Below are 24602 nucleotides of genomic sequence, written 5' to 3'. Positions count from 1 at the left end.
CCTCAGTTCGTTATAATGATTAACAACCCCCGGGGAACTACTGTATCAAATGACAGCAGGAAGCAACCAGAATATATCAGATCAATAATTTTCAGATAATCTTTGGATGTGCAAATGCTTCCTTCTCCAAGTGACACAGTATGGTGTTATGCAATGTGTGCAGAGTTGCTGAGGGCAGAGCCTCCGACAGCAGCAGGGAAGGTTACTGTGCTGCATGTTAACACTTCCGAAGCCATTAAGGTGCAGTTTGTCATTACGCTTGGTCAGATTTGGCTGACAACCATATGCTGCAGAATAAACTACTTCAACAAAGCTGATGCATGCAGGTAACAGGCTGGGATCAGGCTTTGCTGTGGGATCAGGCCCTTGAACTGAGAGGCTACACAAGGGAAATGGAAACTACACAACCGGGGCTGCTCGCTGTGGAAGTTTGTAGCTACACCAGACACAATGGTAAGTAAAAAAAAAAAATGCAGCTTTAGAGCCAGGCAGCATCAGTATACAGTAGATACTTTCCTTTACCTGCCAAATACCATTTTTGAGAGGTAGAGCATTGAATAGAGGTTCCACACTCATGATTTATCTTTAAATAATCCTATAAAAGTGAGAATTAATCCAGTAATTAGTATTTAATATGGTATTGCACATGCTCCACACTGCCATAAGGTGTTTCAGATTTATCCCCTTGCCATGCATCTAGTCAAAAACTCCCAGTAAGAAGTACCAAATGATAAACCTCTAGTCACAGAAGAAAGAAATCAATAGCCCCCATGGGTACTGCCTGCTTCAGGAAAACTGTCAGCCTAATTTGAGTGTGGCAGCAAGATTTATTCACCCCTTTTAAACAAGGTGAGCAGGTTCCAGCCAACAAGACGGATCCAGATAGTTATTTGGCGAAGCAGAAGACAGTGTAGAGAGCTTCCTGACCTAAGAAGGAAGCCTTTTAAGATGCATACCCATCATCAGTCTGTTTAGCAGTGAACTAAGGAGCATGTACAAAAATGCTGCTGTCGTAACCACTCAGGCAATAAAGGGTTCAGTAGCAGCGGATGGTACTGACATAATTTAACAGTTCACTCAAGTTTGAAGGCCAGGTTTGTTTCTGTAGTTGAGCAGATTCTGCCTAAGCAAGCAACTTTTACAGAAGCTGTATAATGCCACAAAAATCTCTGTGCGGCTGTACTCTGCCAGGAAGACACAGGCTGACAGTACATCCAGAAACACTTGCAAGCTCCAGGAGCAGCCTGGCACAGGGGCAGGTTCTGGTGCCTGCAGTCACCTGAGCCAACGAAAAACCTCACCCTCCACACTGGGCATTTTGCAAAGGGAGAACTAAGCACACCTACTTGCCCAGCTCCCTGCTACACAGGACTATAGCCAGTATAGCTAAGACAAGAGAGTCACTTCAGAGGATGATCGTTCTGAATTTTCCAAATTGTCTACTTTGCAGATCTCGCTCTTGCTATCTGAGTTGATTTCCATGCCATAAACTAGATCAGCTGCACTACATCAATGTATTTCTACTTGTCCTACAGCACAATTAAGAGACATCTAAACAAACATGCCCATGCCATTTATTTCTCAGAAACACCAGAAACAAAAGGTCAAGTTATCTTCTGAGAACCTTCTTGGTTTGATGAGCAAACAACTGCTGGTAGAATACTCCAAATGGAAGATGTTTCCAAGACTGTGGCCAATACTGCATAGGCTGTTTTTGGACATGTGAAGCCTGGTGCAGAATCTCATCTTGTTACCTCCCAAAGGCAGTCTCGTGCACTGGTCAGACCTTCCATGAAGGCTGTAACTGTGCTTTAGGAGAACTTCCCTGCCTGAGGTGGCGGGCCAAGGAAGCCCCCTGCTTGCTTGGTGGCAGCCCGGGAAGGAGCAAGACCGAGCATCTTCTGGATGTTCTGCAAAAACAAGAACAGAAGAGCAGGATAGTGTCAGACTGTGACGAGGGAGACAGAGGAAGAAATCCCAACTCTGCTTACAAGTACAGCCTTCCCACTAGTTTCAACAGATTCAGGTTCTCACCCACATAAGCCTTACCAATCTGGCTACTATATATTGGACCTCTATCCCTATATATTCAAAAATGCTTAGCAGAGCCAGACAACCATCCACAATGGCTACAATTAGAGCTGGGTCACTCTCTTCCACCCCAACAAAAGCCTTCTGATCATTAAATCCACATTTGGGTTGAGGATTCTTTTCCACCTCCAGCTACACACCACACAGGCAGCTGGCAGGTACCTCGTTAATGTCTTTGGACACAGGTTGGTTTAAAAAAAATCAACCTACAATAGTTATCTTCGCAATTTAACTGCAGTGCACACACAGGAGCAGGTTCCTACCATCTGCTTACAGGCAGAAGCCAAGCAACCCTCCCTTTTCGTAAGTTCCAGAAACCCCTGTTGATGGCAGCCATCAGAGCCTGAGGGTCTGCAAGCTGACAAGGAAAGCTCTCTCCTAATACAGACGGAATTTGGGTCAGCAACATGGCAACCAGAGCGTGTGCCAAGTTCAAGTCAGGAGCTTAGACACAGAATTAACATGAATGCTAGTGATGCAGACAGAACAATGGTTTGGTGGAGACATGCAGTATAACAGGACATATGTAGCAAAACCCAAAAACTGTTTACTGAGATGACCTCATCTGCATCTGAGCAGGGTGTTTCAGTAGAAAACAACAAACAAGGGAAGAATTAAGTAGCAGAGCCAGGCATTAGCTAAAAATCTCACAGCAGAATATTTAAAAGTTTGATGTGTGTGTTGATTTTTGTGAAGTTACTTTTAAATTTTGCAACAGTGCCACTACAAAGAGCTACCAGTTCTTTCAGTTTCATCCTTCACTGTAAATAACTACAGCTCAAGATGCTGCCATGCAGTGCTGGCAAAACAGGGACATCTGATGCGAGGGAAAGAAGAAAACAACTGTGTCCCCCTCATGTTACCAGCTGAGTTCTCTGGCTATTGAGACAACAAAAGGAGGAGGGAGGATTCTTTTCAAACCTGAGTGTCCTCTCCAAAACAACTGTCAGGACAGGTCAGATAGCAAGGTCATAGAGTTCTTGAACTTTTTGATCATGGAAGGAGAACAAACTAAAACAAAAGGCAGACAGAGCTTCATAATTCCAGAGTAGCTAAGTTAAAAAAAAAAATTGGGAACCATTCCAGGTGGAGATTATGGAAAGGGAGGTTTCAGCCCACACACAAGCATGAAAGTAAAGGAGAGAAACACTTGAAAAAGGAATTACATCAGTTTTAGCCCGTGGCCTACATAAATCAGCCACTGGCTGATATTCAGCAACTGAATATATATGAGAGCATTTCACTGTGGGAAACTCCTCCATGTGGTTCCTCTTCTCAGAGCTTCCTTATCAAGAGGTGTACAGAAGAGGGAAAACAAAAGAAGCTAATGGACAGCTTCAGCACCACCAGAGGGTGCTGCAGAGTCAGCAGCAGGCAGGACCGGGATCCTACCGGCTTTGTACTGGCTCACCCGCGGAGCAGAGTAGAGATCCTAGCAGAGCATCCATGGAAGCAAACAAGTGTGCACTGCCTCCTCCCTGTTCCTTTCAGTATCAAGAGAGAAGAGAACTGTGGTGCTAAAGTTTACTCCATCTGCTTGAACAGTTCCAAGAGGAAGAGAGATGACAGCTTGTCTGTATGTGGATTCAAGACTACAGTCACTGTCCAGCATTATCCTTCCATAGTAGTCTCTCCTTGCTGTGGAAGGCAGCTAGCCTCCCGCACGAGCTGCAAAGCAAGTTTTGCTGGACAGCAATCCTGAAGTCTACACAGCTGGAAACACCAGGGCTGGGGCAAGGTCCAGACAGACCTGTCCTGTCTGCTGTGCACCATGTTGCACAAGGAAGCCTGCAGAGTCTACTTCCAACACAAACAAGACCATCACCTTCAGGAGCAGGGAGGGAAGACTGTAAGACTTAAGGATCCAAATTCCTCATCTGAGTTCTTCTGAACTCTCCTCAAATGACTGCAGGAAGGACAGGAGCTGCTTCTGTTTTTGTCTTCAAACCCAGAAGGGGCCTCAAAGACAAGGCAGCAAGCAGCTCCCTGCCCCAAGATCAAGCCAGTGTACTGCACTCCTGGCAGTAGGGATAATTGCTGGCTCCCTTTCCCACTGGGAACGCATTTCAGAGAGAAGCAGCCTAATCTACAGTTCAGGCATGTGTGAAAAGGAAATGAAGACCAGCAAATGCCTAAGGAACAGCAGCACATTCCTCTTCACAAACAGCACAGGTGAAGGCTGGGAGCTCAAACAGGAGCAGGGACAGAGGATGTAACCCTGACATTATGCCTCCCGCCCAGCCCAGCAGCAGACTTTCCCAGCTGAAACCCAACAGCTCAAGGACCCTAGGAAGGCCTCTCCCAGCAACCCTCCTCTCTCCAAACAGGAAGGCAGGAGGAACTAGGAGACAGGATTTACGTGCCAGAGAGAGCTGGGAACAGCGCAAAGGAAGTTACTCACTGTGAGTTGACTATTTTGGGAGACAGTGGCCAGGTCACAGACAGCAAGCTTCCCAGTCCATGTTTGAAGAGTTTATCACCTTCACATGCCTGAGGACTACATGAAGAGACTGCCTGATGCTGCTACTGCCCATCCCACTAATGTCAGTTTAATCACCGTCCAGTTAGTCTCCGCACTCTCACATACTCCCCTGCATTTCCCTCCAGCTCACTTTTTTTTCCGCACACACAAGAGTTCCTCTACTTCTGAGCTCTATAGGAACATCTCTCTTCCTTGCCCTTGATCCCTTCACCGGCAGTTCCAGGATTTAAGGGAAGGCTGAGGGATGTATGGTCTCCTTAGTTTGTTCACAACCTGTTCCCTGATTTTTGGTACACCTCCTCTCCTTCTCCTCCTGTGTCAGCAGCATCAATCCAGACACTAACTCCCACATCAGTTCTCCTCCCTTGGGCTAACAGCTGTTTTGAAGCTAACCTGGTGAGATTTCCCCTTTTGCACACAGTGAAACACAAAGGGTCACAAAGCTTTCCCTTCCAAGGTCATCCAAAGCACTTAAAGCAAGTCTTTGGCACCATTTTAAGCCCTTAATTACTTTCTTCCCCTTCCCCCGCCTCTCACAGCCCTTCAAAGTCCTCTTCCCAATGCTGTTATCAGTTCTTTCAGATAGTAATAAAGCCAAGAGCAGGATGCCAGCAATCACAGCTTCAGTTCCTAGCTTTTGCACAAACTAATGTGGCTGGTCTCTGCCCTTCCCCCCTGTGTAGCAAGGAGGAAGAAACTGAGCTGCCTGACAGCTGGAGAACTGCAGGTATAGTTCACCACGATCACATAGATAAGGCAGCACTATGAAGACTGCAATCTAACACTTCAGAGCAAAAGCACCCTTCTCCAAAGCAATAAAGTAACTTCCATCCTTCACAGAGCCATCCTCATGATCTCTCAAGCACAAGGGCAAATTTTTCCAGAATTTCTCTTGAAAGCCCAACCACTGCAAACAGCTCAGCATTTCTGCCCAAAACCGGACCACCACTCAGTTCAAACCGTCTACTGATTTCACAATAGGAAACATCAGGAAATGCCCAGGACTTAGAACTAACCACAGGAATTATATTTTTGGACAAAAAAATTCAAGGGGGATTTTTCAGCAAGGGAGTTCCCCAATCAACCCAATTGGTGCAGAAAAATCTTACTGACAGTGCTATTTAGTTTCATATAATAATCTGCAGTACTGGAAAGAAGGGACTTTTCATGTAACAGGTGCGTAACTCAGAGCAGCACCAGACAAGATTGCCTGAAGGAACAGCATCAGACCACAGCATCCCAGGAATTCAGGAAGATGATCTTAAGAACTAAAAAGGTCTAATTTCTTTCAAAGGAGCAAACACTGCTCCAGTTACTGGGAAGTGAAACAAGGTTTATCTTGCAGCAAACAGAATGAGGAAGCCCCTGGCCTTTGGTACTCTGAAGCTGGCCCTGCTTGGAGTGAGGTGTGGGCCAGATAACCTCCAGGTGACCCTTTCAACATAAATTATTCTATAATTCATTATCTGCTTTCGCATAGGTCCAGAGACAGATCCATTTCAACACAAGCACCCAATACGGAGGGCTATGGAGAATTCGATTTGCTAGCATGCACTTTGACTAAAGGAACTCTATTATTAAGCTGCTCCATCAAGCTCATCCAAACTTCTGACAGCAGCTGGCATAACACACCACTTCCCTTTGCTGATCTGCTTTAAATCTTTAAGTCCCTTGGCACCCCCTGAGGAAAAGCAACAAGTCGGTCAAGGAGAAAAGCAGCAAGAATTTAGGCAGTGAATCAAAGAAAAAGGAAGTATAAATACAGAAGAGCAGATAATTTGCAGCTAGTTGCACCAGCATTCATCCAACCCCCAGAGTCTATTACTTTATCCCCAGCACTCTCTGGAGAAATTTGGCAAAGTAGACTTCTGGTTGCACTGAAAAGGCCCACTTGTCCTCACCAGCCATTCCGCCACTTAAGCTGCTAGTGAACCTTCCTGAACAGGCACTTCCCTTACCCTCACTGATGCTTCTCTTTTCAAAAGATGGGACTAACCAGCTTTGCTGGGGAGCTATGTGGAGCCTGCTCTTGACTTATCATACCAGACTCCCTTTCTGTGTCATGTCCCTAACACTGGGAGAGACTTGACACCAAAGGTAAAGTTCTTAAAACTCTGAAAAAAATCAGGCAGTCAGCAAAAACAGGAAGGACAAACCCAAAAGAACAGGCTTAACTCTTTCCTCACTTTTCTAGCAAATTTATGGACTGATTGAACCTTCATAGAACCTCAAGCCACCAAGAAAGTTTCCCCTGAAGACACTACGCTTCTCTTTTCTCATATTACTGTAAAAGTCATAATTACTAAGCAGCAGTACTTAGATTGTCTCCATCAGAAGCCAATCTCTTGGTCTGGCAATCCACAAAGTTATCAGACATACACACAAGGAAGGAACCCATTTCTGCCAACTCTGTCCTAGCATCCTGGTAGAAGTCTCCAGTGAAGTCTTCCCCACTGGTCCAGGATAGCGGCTGTTTTTATGATTCCAACCTAGAATTGCTTTGAATATGAAGCACAGGAATGAAGGCAAACACAGAAACCACAAACAGATCAAAGATTATACATGCAAAACTGGACAGCAGTAATAGACTCCTCTTTATGGACTGAGATGTGCTTTCCCTGCTCCAGGTACACAAGAGACACAGCAATGTACTCACCTGTCTGATTGACATTGTGCAGAGAATGTAGAGGAAGATGAAGGAGCAGTCAGTGTAATCCTCACCCAGAAGGTTGCGGTGGGAGAGACCTTGGATGTACGAGAGGGGGATAAATGGAAGCTTTGCCACCACTCGGCCATCAAATCTGGAAGAGAGTGCACTGGGTCACAACTGGGGACAGTAAAAGAGTCTTTGGCTACAAAAAGAACAAGTGAGCATCTTCAGCAGGCCACCAGAGCAGATAAGGCCACATGGAAGGCTAAAAAGCCATGCTGCCTTCTCCAGCCCACCTCCATATAGACTACACCACCAAGGCTAAATACACCTCTCACAAAGCCCTCCACACCCAATCATCCAGAGGGTAAATAGGCTTCCCTCAATAACAGTTTTGCCATAGTCAGAGCCAAAGTGTTTCATAGTGATTTAAGTGATCAGCTGGACAAGCTGTTGGTTCATAAAGTCTTGGTTGGTGTTTTGCAGTTTACTGGTGCATTTTATTTAAAAGTCAAATTTAGCAGATAACTTCCCAGAACACAGCCAGCACTTGAATAAAAGATGGGTGACTATCACCCTGCTGTATTGCAGTTACTGCAAGAAGATGGACTCTTTAAGCAAAAGAGCATTTTTTAAGCAGAGAATAAACCAAAGGCACCTTTTTCTTTCCTACAGCAGCTATACTTCTCAGCACAAGAAGGATGCATAAGAGAGCCATCAACAGAATGCTTTTTAATACCAGTCTTCTCTGCATTAGCTCTGAAGACAAAGGCAGTGCAGAGGCAGGATGATACTGCACATTCCAAGTGGCCTGTCCTGCTCCTGGAACTCCTCCAGGTCCACATTCCAGGGCATCAGGCAGAGTGTGAATTCTGGCCAGTTCGCAAAGATTTCTCCCAACCCAGACAGTCGACCCCATCTTTTGAAGTAAGTGTGTATGATGCCTCATCAGCATGTGCATATTTGGATGTTATTTTCTCTGCATGTGCTGATTTTCTAACAGGTGTTTCTTGTTTCAAGAGATCCTAAATGAGCGTTCTTTCCTGTGGAGATGCATTCACACAGCTACAGCTCAAACACACACCAACTTTGTTTACATCTCACAGGCAGTTTGGCAAAAGAGCTAGGAACGGATGTTTATCTCCCAGTAACATCCCCCAGTGGCTTAAAATTCTGCATTATTCCTGCTGTGAGAGTGACAAGTACTTCAGCAGTAGCACCCCAAGGTACCTGCTTTTAATTCCAGCAGGTTTTCACAGTTATCATGAAGGGGTACTGAAATGCACAGCTCCTAGAGTAAGACAGAGAATTGATTGCATTAAAAAGTTTCTGACAACAGAAAATCAAGACACATACAAGCCAATTCTTCTCCCAGGAGAAATCCTATCTGCTTGGACGCCACCACCGCTACAGATCTCACTGCCCTAGCGTACCTTTTAAGCCACAACAGTCATTCAGCTGCTCATCTTCAGCACAGCATTCTGCTCTTTGGGTTTAAACCAGCCTTCTTGACACTTACATATCCTTCCAGCACGGTCCACCCTGCTGCCCCATTACTACTGACACTCTAAGAAAAGAAAGCCAGTCATCACAGTAATTTCCATTTTGGCTAAGCTGGCACTTGGCAAAGGTGAGGTGCCCAGCCACAGAGTAGCAGCGTCTGTATAGTACTTGTCCAAAGGGCAGCACATCATGCTACTTCAATGCAATTCCTGCTCCTTTTGTCCCCCAGAGCAATGAACTCATTCAAGAACAGGAAAGGCAAGCAAATGAGGCTACAGCCATTGCAGGTGTCAGCCACCCTCTTCCTCCTTTTCATACCACACCCACAGCACCTCCATGGATGACCTGGCAGTAGCAGCTTCCCAGAGGGAGCCCAAGAGCCTCCTGAATTCATAACTGAAGTACTCTCCTGAGACAAGCAGCTGCTCTTTATGCTATGTCAAGAGAATGACAGTACATACGTGAGAATCAGCTCCATCAAACCATTCTATCAGCTTCAAACAGTGCAAGTACAACCCACCAAAGCTGCCATTCAGATACGAATGCACTAGCTACCTTGTACTGAGACCAGGAGCAAAAATTTAACTATCTAGCCCCAAAGGCAAGACAGCCAAATCTTTAGATTTTAATTCAATAGCCTCAGCTATTAGCAAGAAAGCTATTTCAATTCAAACAATCAGTGAGCTCTCTCGATACTCCTGCTGTTCATGTTCAGGTTCCCTCTAAAGAAAGAGACAGTTAAAGGAAAGATATGCCCAAAGGCTTCATGTCAACTCTGTGGCTTGTAGCATGGTCTCTCTGGGCAGGAATCCTCAAAAGAGGAACAAGACAAGTAAACTTGGTGGTCTTAAAGGAGAAGAAACCAATAAACTGATTTTTTAGGCTAATATCTCTGGAAGGAGGAGCCACACAGGACTTAACCAAAATCAATTCATTCCTAAAGCTCTTAATGAATTTAGTCTTTTAACACTTGTCAGTCCTAGCATACTCTGAACTGCCTCTTCCGACTCTAGGAAAGTGGGCAGAATAGGGTGGGGTTTTTTAGTTTGTTTTTCAGTTTGTCTCAGGGGCAGAGGTGGTGGTGGTGGTGGTGTTTGCATTGCACCCAAATAGCTAGGCAAGCACTTGGAAGGCCTCAGGTGCAGTGCTATAAATCCCCCACAGACACTATGTTGCTGGGCACATGACTCACAATGCCCCTCCATCCCTGTTCAGGGCTGCAGTGAAATGAGACATTAATGACGCAAGACTGTACCCAAATTTTAAAGTCTTTTAGTGCTGTGTTCCTCTGCCTAGTTTCGCAGCATTCCAGAGAATGCTAGATGCTGAAGTCTAAGCTGAATAAATAGAGAGTCCACACAGTGGCACTTCTGTTATTATGTCACCCCATTTGTAATTTATCCACCCACAGATCTGCTGTAAAATAACAATTGACTGTATCCTGGGGACTGCCAGCACAGAGGACGAAGGTTTTGGTGCCCAAGAACGTAAATTCCTGTTTGCAGGACAAGTATATTGCCCAGATATTAAGCAGCCTCCCGAAGGTTATACTAACCATATTCATGTTATCTTCAGAGTTAACAGCCAATGGGAAGTTCACATTTCAAGACTGAATCAAGTTTCAAAAGTCAGGCACAGTCTTTCAGTTTTGCATGTCTGCAACAAAGCTGTCTATAACCATGCAAACCAGTCTGGGCTTTTTTTGTCTTTGTTTTTTTAAAACTAGACCTATCCCAGGTCATTTTTAAAGCAAAGGAAGATTAGAGCCCATGCCTGGACCTGTTAGTATCTTGACTCTGATCACCTTAAGTAGGGCAACAACGAACTCTGCAATTACAGCTCATTTCTAAGGGCAAGGGAGCTGACCCAGTTTTGTTTGCAAGAGCATTCTTTGGTCACACTATTATAGCAAAGCCAGAAAAGCTGGACTGTAGCTCCTTGCCTGACACCTACCAAACTTGCCCTTATCGAGATGTTCCCAAGCAGAAAGGATGTTACAGTTGTGTCTAGATTGAATGCAATTTGTTCAATTTGATTGCATTCGGCATGCAGTGTTCCCTCTTGAGCAGAACATGCGCGTGATGACCAAACAACCACATCTTCGTATGAAACATTGATCCATTTTATACCAATTAGTTATGGTTCTTGGATAGACAATGTCACTAACACTTCAGGTGACAGAGGAAAGGTGGAGAATATATTCACCATGAAAGTTTAAGAAAAATCCAGGAAGTTGATACTTACATGGAGTTAAACATTCCCATCAAGGCAGTAAAGCAGAAGCCAATGGCAAACATGGATTTCATCCGAACCTGCAAGCAGAAAGGTCAGAGACAATCAAAACAACAGGCCTACACTGAGGGATTATGGGCTCACACTCCCAAGAACATGCTTTGTACAGCCTCACTGGAATCTAGAAGGAAAAAAGATGACCCAGAAGGCCAGAGGGACTGTAAAAGTGACTGGAGAACTCCCAAAGAGAAGTCTGGTCAACAGATGGGTACAAAGGCAGCCACAGAGTGGACCACTGATGTGAAGAGCTGCTTCAAGGAAAAAAAGAAGTGCTCACAAACTATCCTGTTACCTTCCACAGGTTGGGTTTTTTCCTTAAGCCTATACAACCAATCAGCAGGAGATCATTATGAAGACAGAACTTACAAGAGGAAGTCAGACAAATTAATTACTTTGAAAACATCGTGGAGACTTATAAAGATGAAAATAGCCAAGGTTGGGCATGAGATGGGGCAGTAACTGCTGGAGAACTCTGTGACTCATACTAAAATCTGTAGCTATTAGAGATAATCCAGAAGGACCTTTCAGGAGGAAAAGCTGCTATGTCTGCCAATTGAACAAAGTCTTTCTGTTGGAAAGCTGACTGAAATCTTCAGCAGTCAGGAACCGGCTTTAATTTTCTTACCATTGACAAGTCTCTGTTGTTATTCTTCAGTTTCTCTTCTTGTCTCTCTGGAAAGAGAAAAACAACAACAGTTATAATCAGTTATACCAACCTAGAAACCAGAATGTTTTCATTTCCAGGAAGACTTAACCTTCTTGGCTCTCCAAACAAATAACACTTCCAAAACCAACTCCAGCTCTCTATGCCAGACAGTAGAAAGTGAAAAGCTATACATAGGCAACTGCTTCTCTACCACAGCAACATGCAGCAAAGCAGGCACAAAAGAGGAGGAGGCTAGAATCACACATTCAGCCCTTTTGAAAGAAATGCACAGAATGTCAAATTTGCTAACTCAACGAACTAAGACAGTAGCATGAACAATGTTGCCAGAAAACAGAGACAGTGCCTCTATATCACACTTCCGAAAGAGAGCAGTCTCAATTTGCTGCACACCAGGCCCACCATTATAAATACATTATATAAGAAAGGATTTCATTTCGGAGGTGTCAGAAGGGACTCCGAAACCGTACACAGAGCCAGGAGCCGCACCTCAGCAAGGCTAATATCCTGCTGGTCTTAGTAATGAATTTTGGAGCCTTGTCACACCTAGAAGGTTCTCCAAAGAGGAAAGATATTTTCTACATGAATTTCAGTAATGCATGTATTACTATGCCTTGCAGAGAATACTTTAACACACTACTTTGGAAATTTAGTCTGTCCTTAAGCCACCACAAACTTCAAAGATGCCCAGTTTTCTGAGAGGGCATTTTCCATGCCCCTCATTGGAGGACTGCTCTGGCCTTGAGCATTATCCACCACCTGTCACCTTTCTTATCCCACGTCCCCATCATCCCTTGTCCACTATGCTCCTCTCAGACTGAGGATTCAGAGGGGCAGCCAGGGCTTGGAAGCAACACCTAGGTGAAGTAAGGATGTGGACGATGAAGAAATATCCAAAGAACAGTGTGAGTGAAGAGATGGGGGGATGCAGAAGGACTGTCAAGGGCTATCCAGCATGCGATTTGTCCAGTGGATCCCTGCTGAAGTTTCAGTACAAGAGGCCCATGGCACAGAAGCTCAACAGTTATCTTTCAAGCCGCTGCTAAATACAGGGACTCGCAGTAAGCGTTATGAAAAGCAATAGCAACACCCCTATCCAATTTCTTAGCATCCTCATTGCTATTTTCAGTTGCTCCTAACTACAAACCATCCACTCTGGCAGGAGCTTTCCAGACATCTGCTTCCTGACCCAGGTGGAGAGTTTTGTTCTGGGACATTTCAGCAACCACAGGCCAGCTCTTTAAGAATCACATTTGGCACAAATACTTGTTTTTTTCCCTCCGCTACATAACTAACCATCTATTTAGATAGGCTAAAGGTTACATAGGGATAAAGAATACAGCCCTGATCCCCCAATATACTTGACCTGTTTCTCACCTATTTGTACAAATTCAAAACAAACAGGCTCTGGCTGTCCTACCACCTTACATAAATGGTCTATTCCTGCTCAAGTCATACATAAGCAGCCTTTAGTACTTTGCTGTACAGCTGGGTAAAGGCACAGAGAAAGAGGACTGGGTCAACAAGCAGCACTCCGGAGTCCAAAGTCGTCTTATTCTGCTCATTGGAACACAAACCATGCGGATACAGGGATACAGCAATAATCTTATTTGCCAGCATTGGGGTTTTTTTTTGTTTTGTTTGTTTTTCTTTTGCTATCTACCCAGCACTCATGTGGACTCCTGGGAGTGTCACTATCTTTTCTTCTAGGGGCACATGGATGCAGAAAGCAGTAGCAAAGTTTAAGCTAACAAACGCACTCCTTAAGCTGAAACGACAGAAGGCTGCACCATGATGTTAAAGGTGTCCTGTTCCAGCAGTGTGAAAGGTGATTTAGACACAATGTGACTGAAGTTGGTTCACTTCACTCTTAAAAATAACAAGTTTGATAAGTAGGAACACCAAATTAAGCCTTCCCATGCAACTTTCACCCTACCTCCTTGTGCATATGCATGATTCATCCCTTACGTAACCAAGTAATATCATAAACACACCTCCGGCCTTATTCTGCACACAAAACAGATGGCAACCGAGGCAGGTCTGTACCATCTGTAAAGCCTCGGCTCATTTTTTTTTTTTTTAAACTAGAATAGTAGAATTTAAAGGAACTCCAGCACAAGTAAATTTGCTGTTACAACAATGCTACATCTTGCAAAATGATTTGACATCCAGTAAGTTGCTGGGATCAGAGATTTCAAAAGCAGTTAACAGCTGTGAGTCATTTTCTGGATGTCCAGCTTGACATTTAGGGCCTGATTTTTCAGAAACACTAAGAATTCAGCTTTGCCTGAAAACAAGTGAGACACTGAAGATATGCAGCACTTGCAAAAAAAAAAATCAGTCTCAGTATCTTAGGCTTGGCCAGCAAGCATCACAGCAAACAAAATCAGTGGTCATTTCCTAAGTTCTGTTCTTAGTCCCTTTGTGCTTTGTTTTTCATTTGCAAAACAAGATTATTTCAGTGTATAAAAAAAACTGGTGGAGCATCTGAATTCCTCAGATTCTACTGTTTATTAGTTTAGTCCAAGCACAAGTAAAATATTCTCTGCTAGGAACATAGCTTGGATGGTGCCCTGCAAAAAAGTCATTGCCACACATGTGACCACATGTAACAACAGCATGTAACATTAAAAAGTTGCCTTATCCACCAAGCAGTATTCATCCCATGCAGGGATTATTCAAGATTTAAGAACTGAAAATGCACAAGAGGAAGAATTTTGGCTCCTGTCCCTTCAGGAGTCTAACGATAGCACGTTTTATACCTAGGAAGAACTGTTTGAAGATATGTTTATAATTATTCCCAAGCTTTGTACAGATCAAATGACTAATCCAGCTACCTGGTGTTACAGAGGAATGAGGAAACCAACTCCCAGGAGCTCTCAGAAGTGTTTCTGCCACAATTTTTGTAATAATTTAACTGGGCTTTGCTGCACATTTTACTTTAGAGTCCTGCAGATAACAGAACTTTCTAAAGCTCATGTCCATTAAACATCTACCACATTGTTCTTGCATAATTCAGTACTTAGAGTTACCTTCACCCAGAAAGACTTAAGCTTACTGACAATGAAAAAGAATGGAAAAATAAAACACTACTTAAAATTGAGCGAAACTAATTTAATCAAACTTGAAATAAATCTAAGCACAGTTAGAGTTAACATGCAAACACCTTCAGCTCTGAAGTGTTGAAATGAGGAAAAAAAAATGGAAGATCCAAAAATCACAATCATACAGTCATACAGCTATTGCAAGCTGACAGTGCACTGCAGCAAAGAGCTTTGACAACAGAAGTTAATAAAGTCATGGATATAAAGGCTCAAATCGGAGAGAAAGGCAACCAGTTCAGCAAAAAGTGCTGCTCCTCTCAGTGATGCTGCCCTTCTCTGCATTTGACTAAAACCATCAAGAGGCTAGATGTCTCCTGTCTTGGAAGAGTAAGGCAAAAGTGTTCATATTCCAGTGATCAAGCCAAGAATCAGCTCTAGTACCGCTTTAAATAAATAGTTTTAAAAGGAAGGAAAGGATAATCACTTCTGTAAGTTTCTCAACCTTCCCTCATTCTTGGGGTACTGCACTCCTCTCCCAGTCTTACCTATTTTCTTTTTCTGCTGTCGGCCTGCTGATTCAGTTATCGTTTCCTTCTTCTTTTCCACTGCCAAGTGAAAAGAAAGATATTCCATCATTTCTGCATAGGGATACCACCACCCCTTTTCCACACACCAAACAAAACATTTTATTCCTTTAGCGAACAGGGGCACAAAAGGAAGCTAGGTATGACTAAGAACATATTCAGAATCAACAAGTTATAAACCACCAAGGCTGACTCCACCGAACACTTAATAATAAAAAAAAAATTCAAAACCCTGGATGAGATATCAGAATATTTAAAGGGTTAATTTTAAACTGTCAAGAGCCCATTACATTGTTAACTGAGCAGTCTGGGGACAATTTTGGCTCAAATGACCCTTGCTGATTTGTCATTAGCACTAGACAGTACTTTTGATTCAGCAAGTGTAATGAAAAGAGCTTTGTGGCAAGCTCTGCTCCTGATTATCTGCAGTGGGAAGCAGAATACAGGAAAGCCTGTGTTCTCGTACATCTCTTCTTCACAGGCAGGCATTCTCAGGGGAAATGCTGTCCAAGCAGTCGGCCACGGTCTCTCCATTCTTCAATTAATTAGTACTGAAGCATTTCCAATATTTTAAAGTAGTAACTTTGGGCTTAGGCTCCTAAGACCCCAAATCAGACACTCACCAAGCATCTGCAAACAACTACCACTGCAGCAAAAAAGGCTAACAAAGCCAGCATAGTGAACTTATAACACAGTAAATGGGCTGCCCATCTGCAAATGCTCTTCTGCTGACAGCAAGAAGAGCTTTTCCAGAAAGTAAGAGACATTTTAATTTAAGACCTATAACAAGAGTACTACAACAACTAAGTACGATAAAGCATGGCTATGGTCTAACAACAGATGGCAACCCTTTATTTACTCAAAACTCCATGTATCTGTACCATATCTACTCTACCAACGAAGACACTTGGCTCCTTGTTAGCTCACAGAACCAGCTTAGAGACCTGAGCATTAGGACTCTTCTCCCACAGGAAGTACTAGCTGAGCACAGATCTAGCCTTGATTTCAAAGCACAGGTGAAAAAGAGAGCCAGCCTTTAGAGTCACACAAAGATTTGTAGGGCTGGCTTCTGAAATGCCCGTGATATGCAAGTCAGTCACAACTGCTAAGAAAACCACACTAGCCCAGACAAGATACCTAAACTTTATCTCTTCCATGGTAATGTAGTAAGACACAATTGTTTTTCCCGAAGAACAAGCATACCTCTGCTGGGCAGGCTAGCACAAGGGGAAAAAACCAGGGAAGCCTGCTCAGAGGGAATGCTGGAGAGAGGTGCCGGATGACACAACACACCCAGTGCTCACAGAATGCTTTCTCCATAACCTTCCTTATGCCAAATCCAGCTGGGGGATCCCGAGCAGTCCATCCCAACCCTAGTCCACATAACCCCATGGCCCCCAACTCTAAACCCAACTGGAGAACACCTTGACTCTTTTCAGGCCTACCTATTGCTCCCAGCCCTAACAAGAGGGCTCCTCCAGACCCCAGCTTCACTCTGGACAGCACTATTAAGCCTTATGCCAACCCCAAGGAACTCTACAGCCCTACTTCCCTTATGGCTCGAGCAGAACAAATAACTGTCAGGCAGTCTGGGAACATACATGACAACACAGCAGCAGTTCTAGAGATAGCCTTCAGTCTTGCAAATTTACCACTATATTTACCCCAGAACACTTACTATAATCTCTGCAGCAGTCTCAGACAATGCTGTGTCTCTCAATAGAAAGAAGATGACAGGAAGAGATGAAACTAAGGACTGAGTAGCAATGTCTGCTCAAGCACACTATTTGGCCCATTTGTTTTTGCAAATCCTAAGGATTGCTAGGACTCTCATGGGAGAGCTTAAAGATCTCAAATGTGTTTTTTCCTGTTTCAGATGTGTCAGATAACAGTTGAAAGGTGTGGCTCAGGTGGTCTACTTTGCAAGTTGTCTGTAAGCCATGAGGTCAGCCAGCTGTCCTTAGCACAAGAGGGGAAAAAAAAAGCAAAGCTGAATTTTTAGTGACTCCTTATGCAGTTTTATTTTTTTTGTTGGGGATGGGGAAATCAAACAAGGAGGTTAGAAACTAATTGAGATGCATGAACCTCACATCTTTCCCTTCACAGATTATAGCCTAGATACTAGGAAAGATATAAAAACAGACAGCATTAGACTCTTACAGCAATCATTAAGCCCCAGAGATTAAGCCCTGCTAACTGCTTTTGGGGTTCCACAGCACAAACACACTAGGACATTAACTCTAAGTTTTCAGCTGGGTTTCAACTACTTCTCTAACTTGCTCTTCTGGGGCTAATTCTACCGTACACATTTTTGTCAGCCAAATGGGATTGAAGTGAGGCAGGCAGAGATGCAATCCCCATCTGATACTGCTGTGATGACAAAAGCCCCTAATTTAGGAGCTGTGACACAAGCATGACTATACTTCAACTTTTCAGTTTATTTTGCCCAGGGGAGGGCTGGAATAAGCTAGACTGGAAAGAGCATGCTTTGATAACGTTGTTCTCTCACACACTAAGAGCGCTGACATCACGGTGAAATATTTTTAAGGTAAAACCAGCTCAGGTTTGGCCCCAGTTGTAGTGTGCTCACTCTTACTGCTCCAACTTGTGTAGGGCACATACAGCTGAGTTTGAAATGTCAGCTGCATTTGAAAGGTCAGCTGAATTTCTCCTCTGTTCCTTGGCTTCTGATACAGACAGGTCCACTGAAACACTCCATGCTCAGACCCTCCTGTTTACCATTCCTCTTAATATCCAATGCATACCTTCTGACTGCTCACCCTCAGCTCCCTTTTCCTCCCTCGTCCTTTGTTCAACCCCTCCCAGGCCTCTCAGATCTCCTTTCTATGGAAGCAACCTGTGACTTTTTCTTAATCAATTCTAAATTATACTAGTGTAAACTGGAAATAAGTATTTTTGTATCAGCTGACAGCTCAGATCTTTCTATCGTGGCTTTGTCTTTACTCATCCCCCACCATTAATCATCACTTAATCTTTACATAAAATGCCTTCCTCTCATGGTATTCATTATTCAGCCCCAGTTCTTTCTTACTACAGATCTCAAATTCTCCACTGCCCTTGAAAAGCAGAAACCATCTTTGAACTTGTTTCAGGCATCTAAAGGAATCTACATATACAGACACTGGCTACTCATGCTCAGAAAAAAAGATTCCAGTACTGATCTCTTACTCCCTCCTGTTCTCCATTAAGAGGAGGGGCAATTCAGACAATGCAACAGGTCTTTGTACTAACCTTCCTTCCAGCAAAAGACAAGAATTAAGGAACTGAAGAAAGTTCTCTCCCTTAGCAGAAGAGGCAGCGGGAATTTCTCAGAGCACAGACTCTATTCAATTTGACATCTGCTAAAGCATGGTATAACAAGAGCAGCAAGACACATTCTCTAATGTCTGAAGAGTACTTACATTTCTTGCTCTGTTTTTCCACTTCAGCCTTTAATCTCTTGTATTTGTCTGTTCGGTATACCAGCACCCAAGTTATACCTGAAACAAATACTCAGCAAGTAACTAGATAAGTAAAGACCTCTTGCAATAATAGGGATACAAGTTAGCAAATACATATGCAAAAAATACACGTCACGTCTACAAAACCACATTATAATATGGCAAAGGTAACACAAATCACCGGAAAGCTGTATCATCACTTTCCTTCAAATCAAATCACTTTCCTTCTCAAGTTCCACGTAGCAATGGTGCCTATAAAATAAATGTCTTTAGAAGTTACTGGCTATCTTACTGAGCACTACTGTTTTGTGGGACTCATTCAGTTCCTTCATGCTCATATTTACCAGCTGTTGCTCACCTTAAAACCAGGAGTTGATTAAGGCAATAAACAACTTTGTGTTCTGCATTTTTACAGCACCTAATTAAGGCCTGAGGAATAATTCCCATTCCTACCAGGACCTGCCCATTAGTAGCAGCACATTTTGAAAAGGCAAAGAGAGATATTAGGCTAGAAGAGACCTCAAGAGATTCTCCAGCCTAACTTGCACTCAAACGTGATCAAAATTAGTTCTGCCACAAGTGCAGAACCAGTGGTTTGTGAACAGTTTAATCTGAGCTCCTACACAAAGCTTTTGGCCCTTTTCTGGGCTTTAGTTTGACAACAGGACTGTGCTACTGAGACCCAGGGATCACCAGCTGCAGAGAAGGGAACCCTGTAGATGCTTCTGAGGTCGACACAGCTTTGTGATGTGAGAGGCAACAGGTATGTACACCATCTAATCCCAAATGCAGTGCAGTAGGGCTCCTAAAAAGCAAGTATCATATTCCACCTGGGACTCTCCCTGCCCTTGAATGCCCAAAGACAGTGTCTTGCAGCTCTGGTACAAAGGAGATTTTGGGATATAGCTCAGCACCAGGAAAAGGGAGCAGCCTCTGACTTTTGACTACCCCAAAAGGTATCTATCCAACCTGCCTTTAAAAAGCTGCACCTATTTCAGCACCCTACCATTCAAAAAGCCTTTTCAAGCAACCAATCTAAGTCACTATCACTACAAGTTCAGGCAATGTCTTCACATCCTTCTCACAAGAGCTACAGAAAACCACCAGTGTCCTCTTTCAGGCACACTGAAAACCTTTAGCCCATCCTCCTATAGCCTTCCTCCTTCTAGACCCAACAAGGCCAATTCCCACCACTTTGCATGAGAGGTCAGTTTTGCTTAAGAGTTATTCACTGCTATCCTCCGGGGTGCCGACGCCGGCCTCCAAACACCAGGCCTCAGGTGGTCCCGAGTAACTGAACCTCGTTTCACACCCTCACTGTCCTGCCTTCCCTCCGACACACGCTCTCCCTTCCGTTCCGCCCACCCTCCCCAGTGACCCCAATCCCGCCCTTTAACCCGCTCCCTCCCAGCGCTCGGGGGCGACGCGGCACAGGCGAGGAGCAGCAGCCTCCTGCCAGCCCCCTCCCGGCGACCCCCGAGCCACTCCGGACCCGCCCCATGCCTCCCGCGGACGGCACCACCGAGCCAGTAACGGCCCCCAAGGCCTCCCCGCTCCACCAGCGCCCAGCCGGGACAGGCCCCACCGGCCCGCGGCTCGCTGAGGGAGCGACGCCGCAACCCGCCCCGCGGCGGCCCAGCACTCACCCTCGGCCAGCAGCGCGGTGCACACGGAGATGAAGACGATGAGGAGGGTGTCGGCGAACATGGTGCTCATGATGGTGCCGCCGCGCTCTCGGAAGCAAACCCCGCCACACGGAAGCTACCGGAGGTCACGTCGCCTAGCAACAGCCGGAAGCGAGCGCCCGCGCTTCCGGGAGATGACGCCGGCCAATCGACGCGGCGCTGAGAGAGAAGCCGCGGGAAGAGCGAGGGGCGGGGAAAGCGCGAGCGGGCCCTGCTCTGATTGGGCGAGGCGGCTGTCAATGCTGGCAGCGGGGCCCCGCCTCTCCCGCCGGCCTTGGGGAGCGGGGCCTCGTGCTTGCCGCGCCTGTCATGGCGGAGGGGGTGGGGGTCGGGGTGGGGGTGGGGGTCCCCGGGCACGGCTGTCTTTGGGGAGCGGAGCCGGGAGCAGGCGCCATCCCTGTGGCCGGGGGGGGCGTCCTCCAGCCCTAGCACCCCCTGAGTCCCACACACCTGGTTCTGGTGGTGCCCAGGCCCCATGCAGGGCCCGTGGTGGTGGTCCTGCTGCCAGCACAGCTCTCCTGCCGTCTTGCTGGGCCGTGGTGCCCCACACGGCTCCCTCCGAGCCGCTTTGAGGCCATTTCCAGAGGAAGATGCACAGGGCATTTGCTTTTGTTGAGCATTCCTGCCGTGGTCACCAAGGGGTTGTATGGAGCAGCCTTCCTGGTGTCTAAAATTGTGCCCTGGGTTAATTTGTCAATGGCATGAATATCCTGTTAGCGCATAGCGGTGGGAGGCATTTTCAGGGATCAAGTATTTACAAATACTGTTGCCTGCCCTTGATCGGGATTCATTGCTGGCCTGTTCTCTCATACAGCCAGCAGCAGAGTACTGCATTCAGTAATTCAAAGGGCTGGAAGCAGGGAAGTAAATATTAGATTGCTGTGCGTGCGTAAAATGTTCGCATATGGGATGAGACTAAGAAGAACACTAACGAGGACAGTGAAATAATGGCAAGGATTTAGCAGAGAGACTAATTGACTTTTATTGAGGCTCTAGCGGTTACACCTGGAGCAACAGAACTAGACCAAATCCACAGGTTGTAATGGGGTAAGGAGACCTAGAAAGCAGAAATACAGAAAAGGAAACAGGGCAGGCAGGGAAGAGCAGGTTTCTGCCTGTCCTTACATAACGGAGGAGTTTGCCATCAGTGAAGGGCAATGCACTGTGGGATTACATGCGCAGAGCTGGATGAAAAATAAGGTAAAAAGCCCTGCCATCGCCCATAAATTAAACACTCAGTTCAGAAGGACGGTGACAAAACCATACTTCAGAGAAGGCAGTGCAAGTAATAAGTGAGGGTGTGAGATAGGACAGCAAACAAATCCTCCAGAGCCTGGTGACATTTGCGTACAAGGAAACACGAAAGCCACATGTGTGCGGGTGGCTACACAATGAGTCAGGCATCACTGAAAGTTGCAACTAATCACCCTCTGTGCCCTGAGGAAAGTCCCTGCGCCGCCTCCGGCCACAGGGAGCTTTCTGCAAGATCGGGGCGGTGGGGGGGGGAGAATGTGAGCAACCAGAGTCCAGTGGGAGGGAGGAGAGAACTGAGCAAGAGCCATCAGGGAGACAGGGATGAAATTAAGGATGGATATTTCAGTTTAGGGTGAGCAGCAGGAAGATATTAACAGCTGATGATGTGGCAGGACCCATGATAATATTCTGTGCCCTACTGTGTGCCACCTCATGCACTTGGCTCTGTTGTATGCCATCCTCTGCCCTCTCCCCCTCTTTAATGCTGCCTGGCTTTCCTGGCTGTGAGATATGTCAGTATTAATCAAGTTGGAAATAGTTTCTTTTATACTGCTATGGGAAATGATTCACATGATATCAGTTACTGTCGGAGTTTCCCCATTCCCACAAGTTACCAATACTGAACATGGTCTTTCACAGAGCAATTATGCAGCAGAAGCCAGGCCAGGAGGAGATGGTCAATGACGTGAATGTCTTTCCTCTCTAGTGTCCATGCTTTGAACTGGAGGTAGAAGTGACACGGGCTCTTTGTAATTTCATCCTGTCATTTTGAATCACACCAGGATCCTTATCAGCAGGTTTTTTTCAGACAACAGAAGGTATATTACCCTCAGTGGCATTTCCTTTCTAAAACAGCATTCTGTGCTTTGATCAACATGTAAAGGACAGATGAAGAGTTGAGTGCAGTTTGATTTGATCTAACAAGCCTGGGATATGAGGAAAACATTTGCATAATACATAGCTCTGGACGCATGAGTTAGGGGCCAGTGCAATCTACAAACATTCTAGCTACAGCACAGGTAATATTTATGGAGGTAACCTCGAAACCAGATTAGAGAGAGACATGTCCAAACAGATTTCATGTACTGAAATGTCTGGACTTAAACTGAACAAAAGATTAAGTTGCTTTGCACAGTATGTTAGTGACTGGCGACTAGGAAGTAGAGTGTGTAAAATTCTCAGATAAGTTTTGAGGAAAGATGCCATCTAAAACTAACTGGGACTTGGATTTGATTCACTTCCAGTTTACAGCCCTGGCCTGGTTTTGAAAGAGACATTAATCTGATCTTTGCAAGTTCTCCTTGTGTTCTGTATAAATAAGCCTTGAATATCCTTAGCTTGTACCCCTCGAGGGCCCATCAAGAGCCATTTACTTATCCTTCCCTTTACAAGTGTGTCTGCTCCTGCCACGTGTCAAGTGTCTGGTTTAAAAGGGGAACCGGAGGTGAAGTGCCATGATGGGCATCCTGCAGAGACGCTCAGCTCAGCTCTGAGGTCAAGGGACAGCACAGTCTGAAACAGCTTCAGCACAGCAGAGGTTTTGATCTGCCTCCAAGCAGGGCAGCAGAAAGGCTGGCAGCAGTGAGCGTAGGCACTGAGAAGAACCAAATAACCTGGAGGTCATGACATTCTGAGGGGGTTTTGCCATTCAGATATGGGTGTGTCAGTGTGGGGGTAAGAAAAAAGAGCTGTGAATAGCTCCCGGGGCCTGGCGGTGTGCGCAGGAGCCGTGCCCACTGTCAGCGCTTGGAAACTGGCACGGGGCCATGGGAATCTGCTGGAATTCATCCCCGCAGGAAGTTCTCTCCGCATATAGCACTTCCTCCCCTGGCACCGGCTGCGTGCGGTGCCATGCTCCCATGCCACAAGCTGCAGTCTGTGGGGGCACACTTGGAGGGGAACTGGGAGCGGTGGGCAGAGAGGGGCCACACCTTCCCAGGAGATCCTCTCTCACATCCTGCCTGATGAGGGCTGGGAGGTGGGACCCCGTCTGGCAAACATTTCGACACCTGTTTCACTGTATTGAAGCGTGACTTTAAAAACCTCACTGAAACTTACGACCCTATGAACAGGGCTGGGAGGAACCTTAGGGCATTGCTTAGGCCATCTCCTACCCCAACGCAGGATCAACTCTGCTAAAAACTTTCTATACAGGAGCTTGCCTAGTGCGTTTTTTTTAAATCCTCAGCGGTGGAGAGTCCTTACTCTCCCTAAACAACCTGTTCCAGGACTTAACCATTCTCACACTTAGAAAATGTCTCTGAATATCTATCCTGAATTGCCCTTGTTGCAATTTGAGCTGGCAACATTTTGTTCTAATCCCCATGGGTCAGAGAAATGTAGTCCCTTCCTGCTTGTGGCAGCCTTTTATGTATTTGGAAACGGTTATCATGTGTCTCCACAGCCACCCCTTCCCCAGACTAAACACACACTGTTCCTGCGGTCCTTCTGCAAAGCCAGACCCCAGGCTGTTCCCAAGGCCCTGCTGGAGTCTCTCCATCAGGCCTCATCTCGAAACATGCTACCCAGTGGCGTTGGTACCCAGCAGAGGGTTAGCTACCGCGTCCTGCCTATGTTTGTATGTACCAGTGGGACGTTTGCCTTTTTCACAGCAGCACGGCACTGACTCTTTGATCCACTGTACTCCCAGGTCTTTATATGTAAAAGGGCTGGCTAGCCAGCAGGTTCCCATCTTGCATTTTCACGGGTAATTACCCCAACCTAAGTACAGTACTTGGCACTTGCCCGCATGGACTTGCACCCTACATTTTGCCAAGACTTTTTCCATTTTGTCAAGAGCATTTTGACTTTGAATCCTGGCCTCCAGAGTGCTCGCAGCTCCTCCCAGACGGGTCCCATTTGCCAAAGACATAAGCATAATTTTTATTCCCG

General features: G+C 45.5%; 1 protein-coding gene across 1 annotated transcript; it reads right to left on the bottom strand.

Annotated features, from left to right (window-relative positions):
• Positions 1-1554: 1554 nt before the first annotated feature.
• On the bottom strand, positions 1555-20569 carry TMCO1 (transmembrane and coiled-coil domains 1). The gene is made up of 7 exons (XM_076339730.1): positions 20418-20569; positions 18733-18810; positions 15272-15331; positions 11644-11690; positions 10971-11038; positions 7230-7374; positions 1555-1910 (listed from the first exon to the last, which is right to left on the bottom strand). Exons 1-7 carry the CDS (start codon positions 20485-20487, stop codon positions 1812-1814), a joined length of 567 nt encoding a protein of 188 aa, XP_076195845.1. The 5' UTR covers positions 20488-20569; the 3' UTR covers positions 1555-1811.
• Between the last annotated feature and the right edge of the window lie 4033 nt (positions 20570-24602).

This window comes from Aptenodytes patagonicus, chromosome 5 (assembly GCF_965638725.1).
Source record: "Aptenodytes patagonicus chromosome 5, bAptPat1.pri.cur, whole genome shotgun sequence".
In the NCBI taxonomy this organism is placed as follows: Eukaryota; Metazoa; Chordata; class Aves; order Sphenisciformes; family Spheniscidae; genus Aptenodytes; species Aptenodytes patagonicus.
Note: the sequence above shows the minus strand (reverse complement) of the source record. Positions and strands in the feature narration are given on the sequence as shown.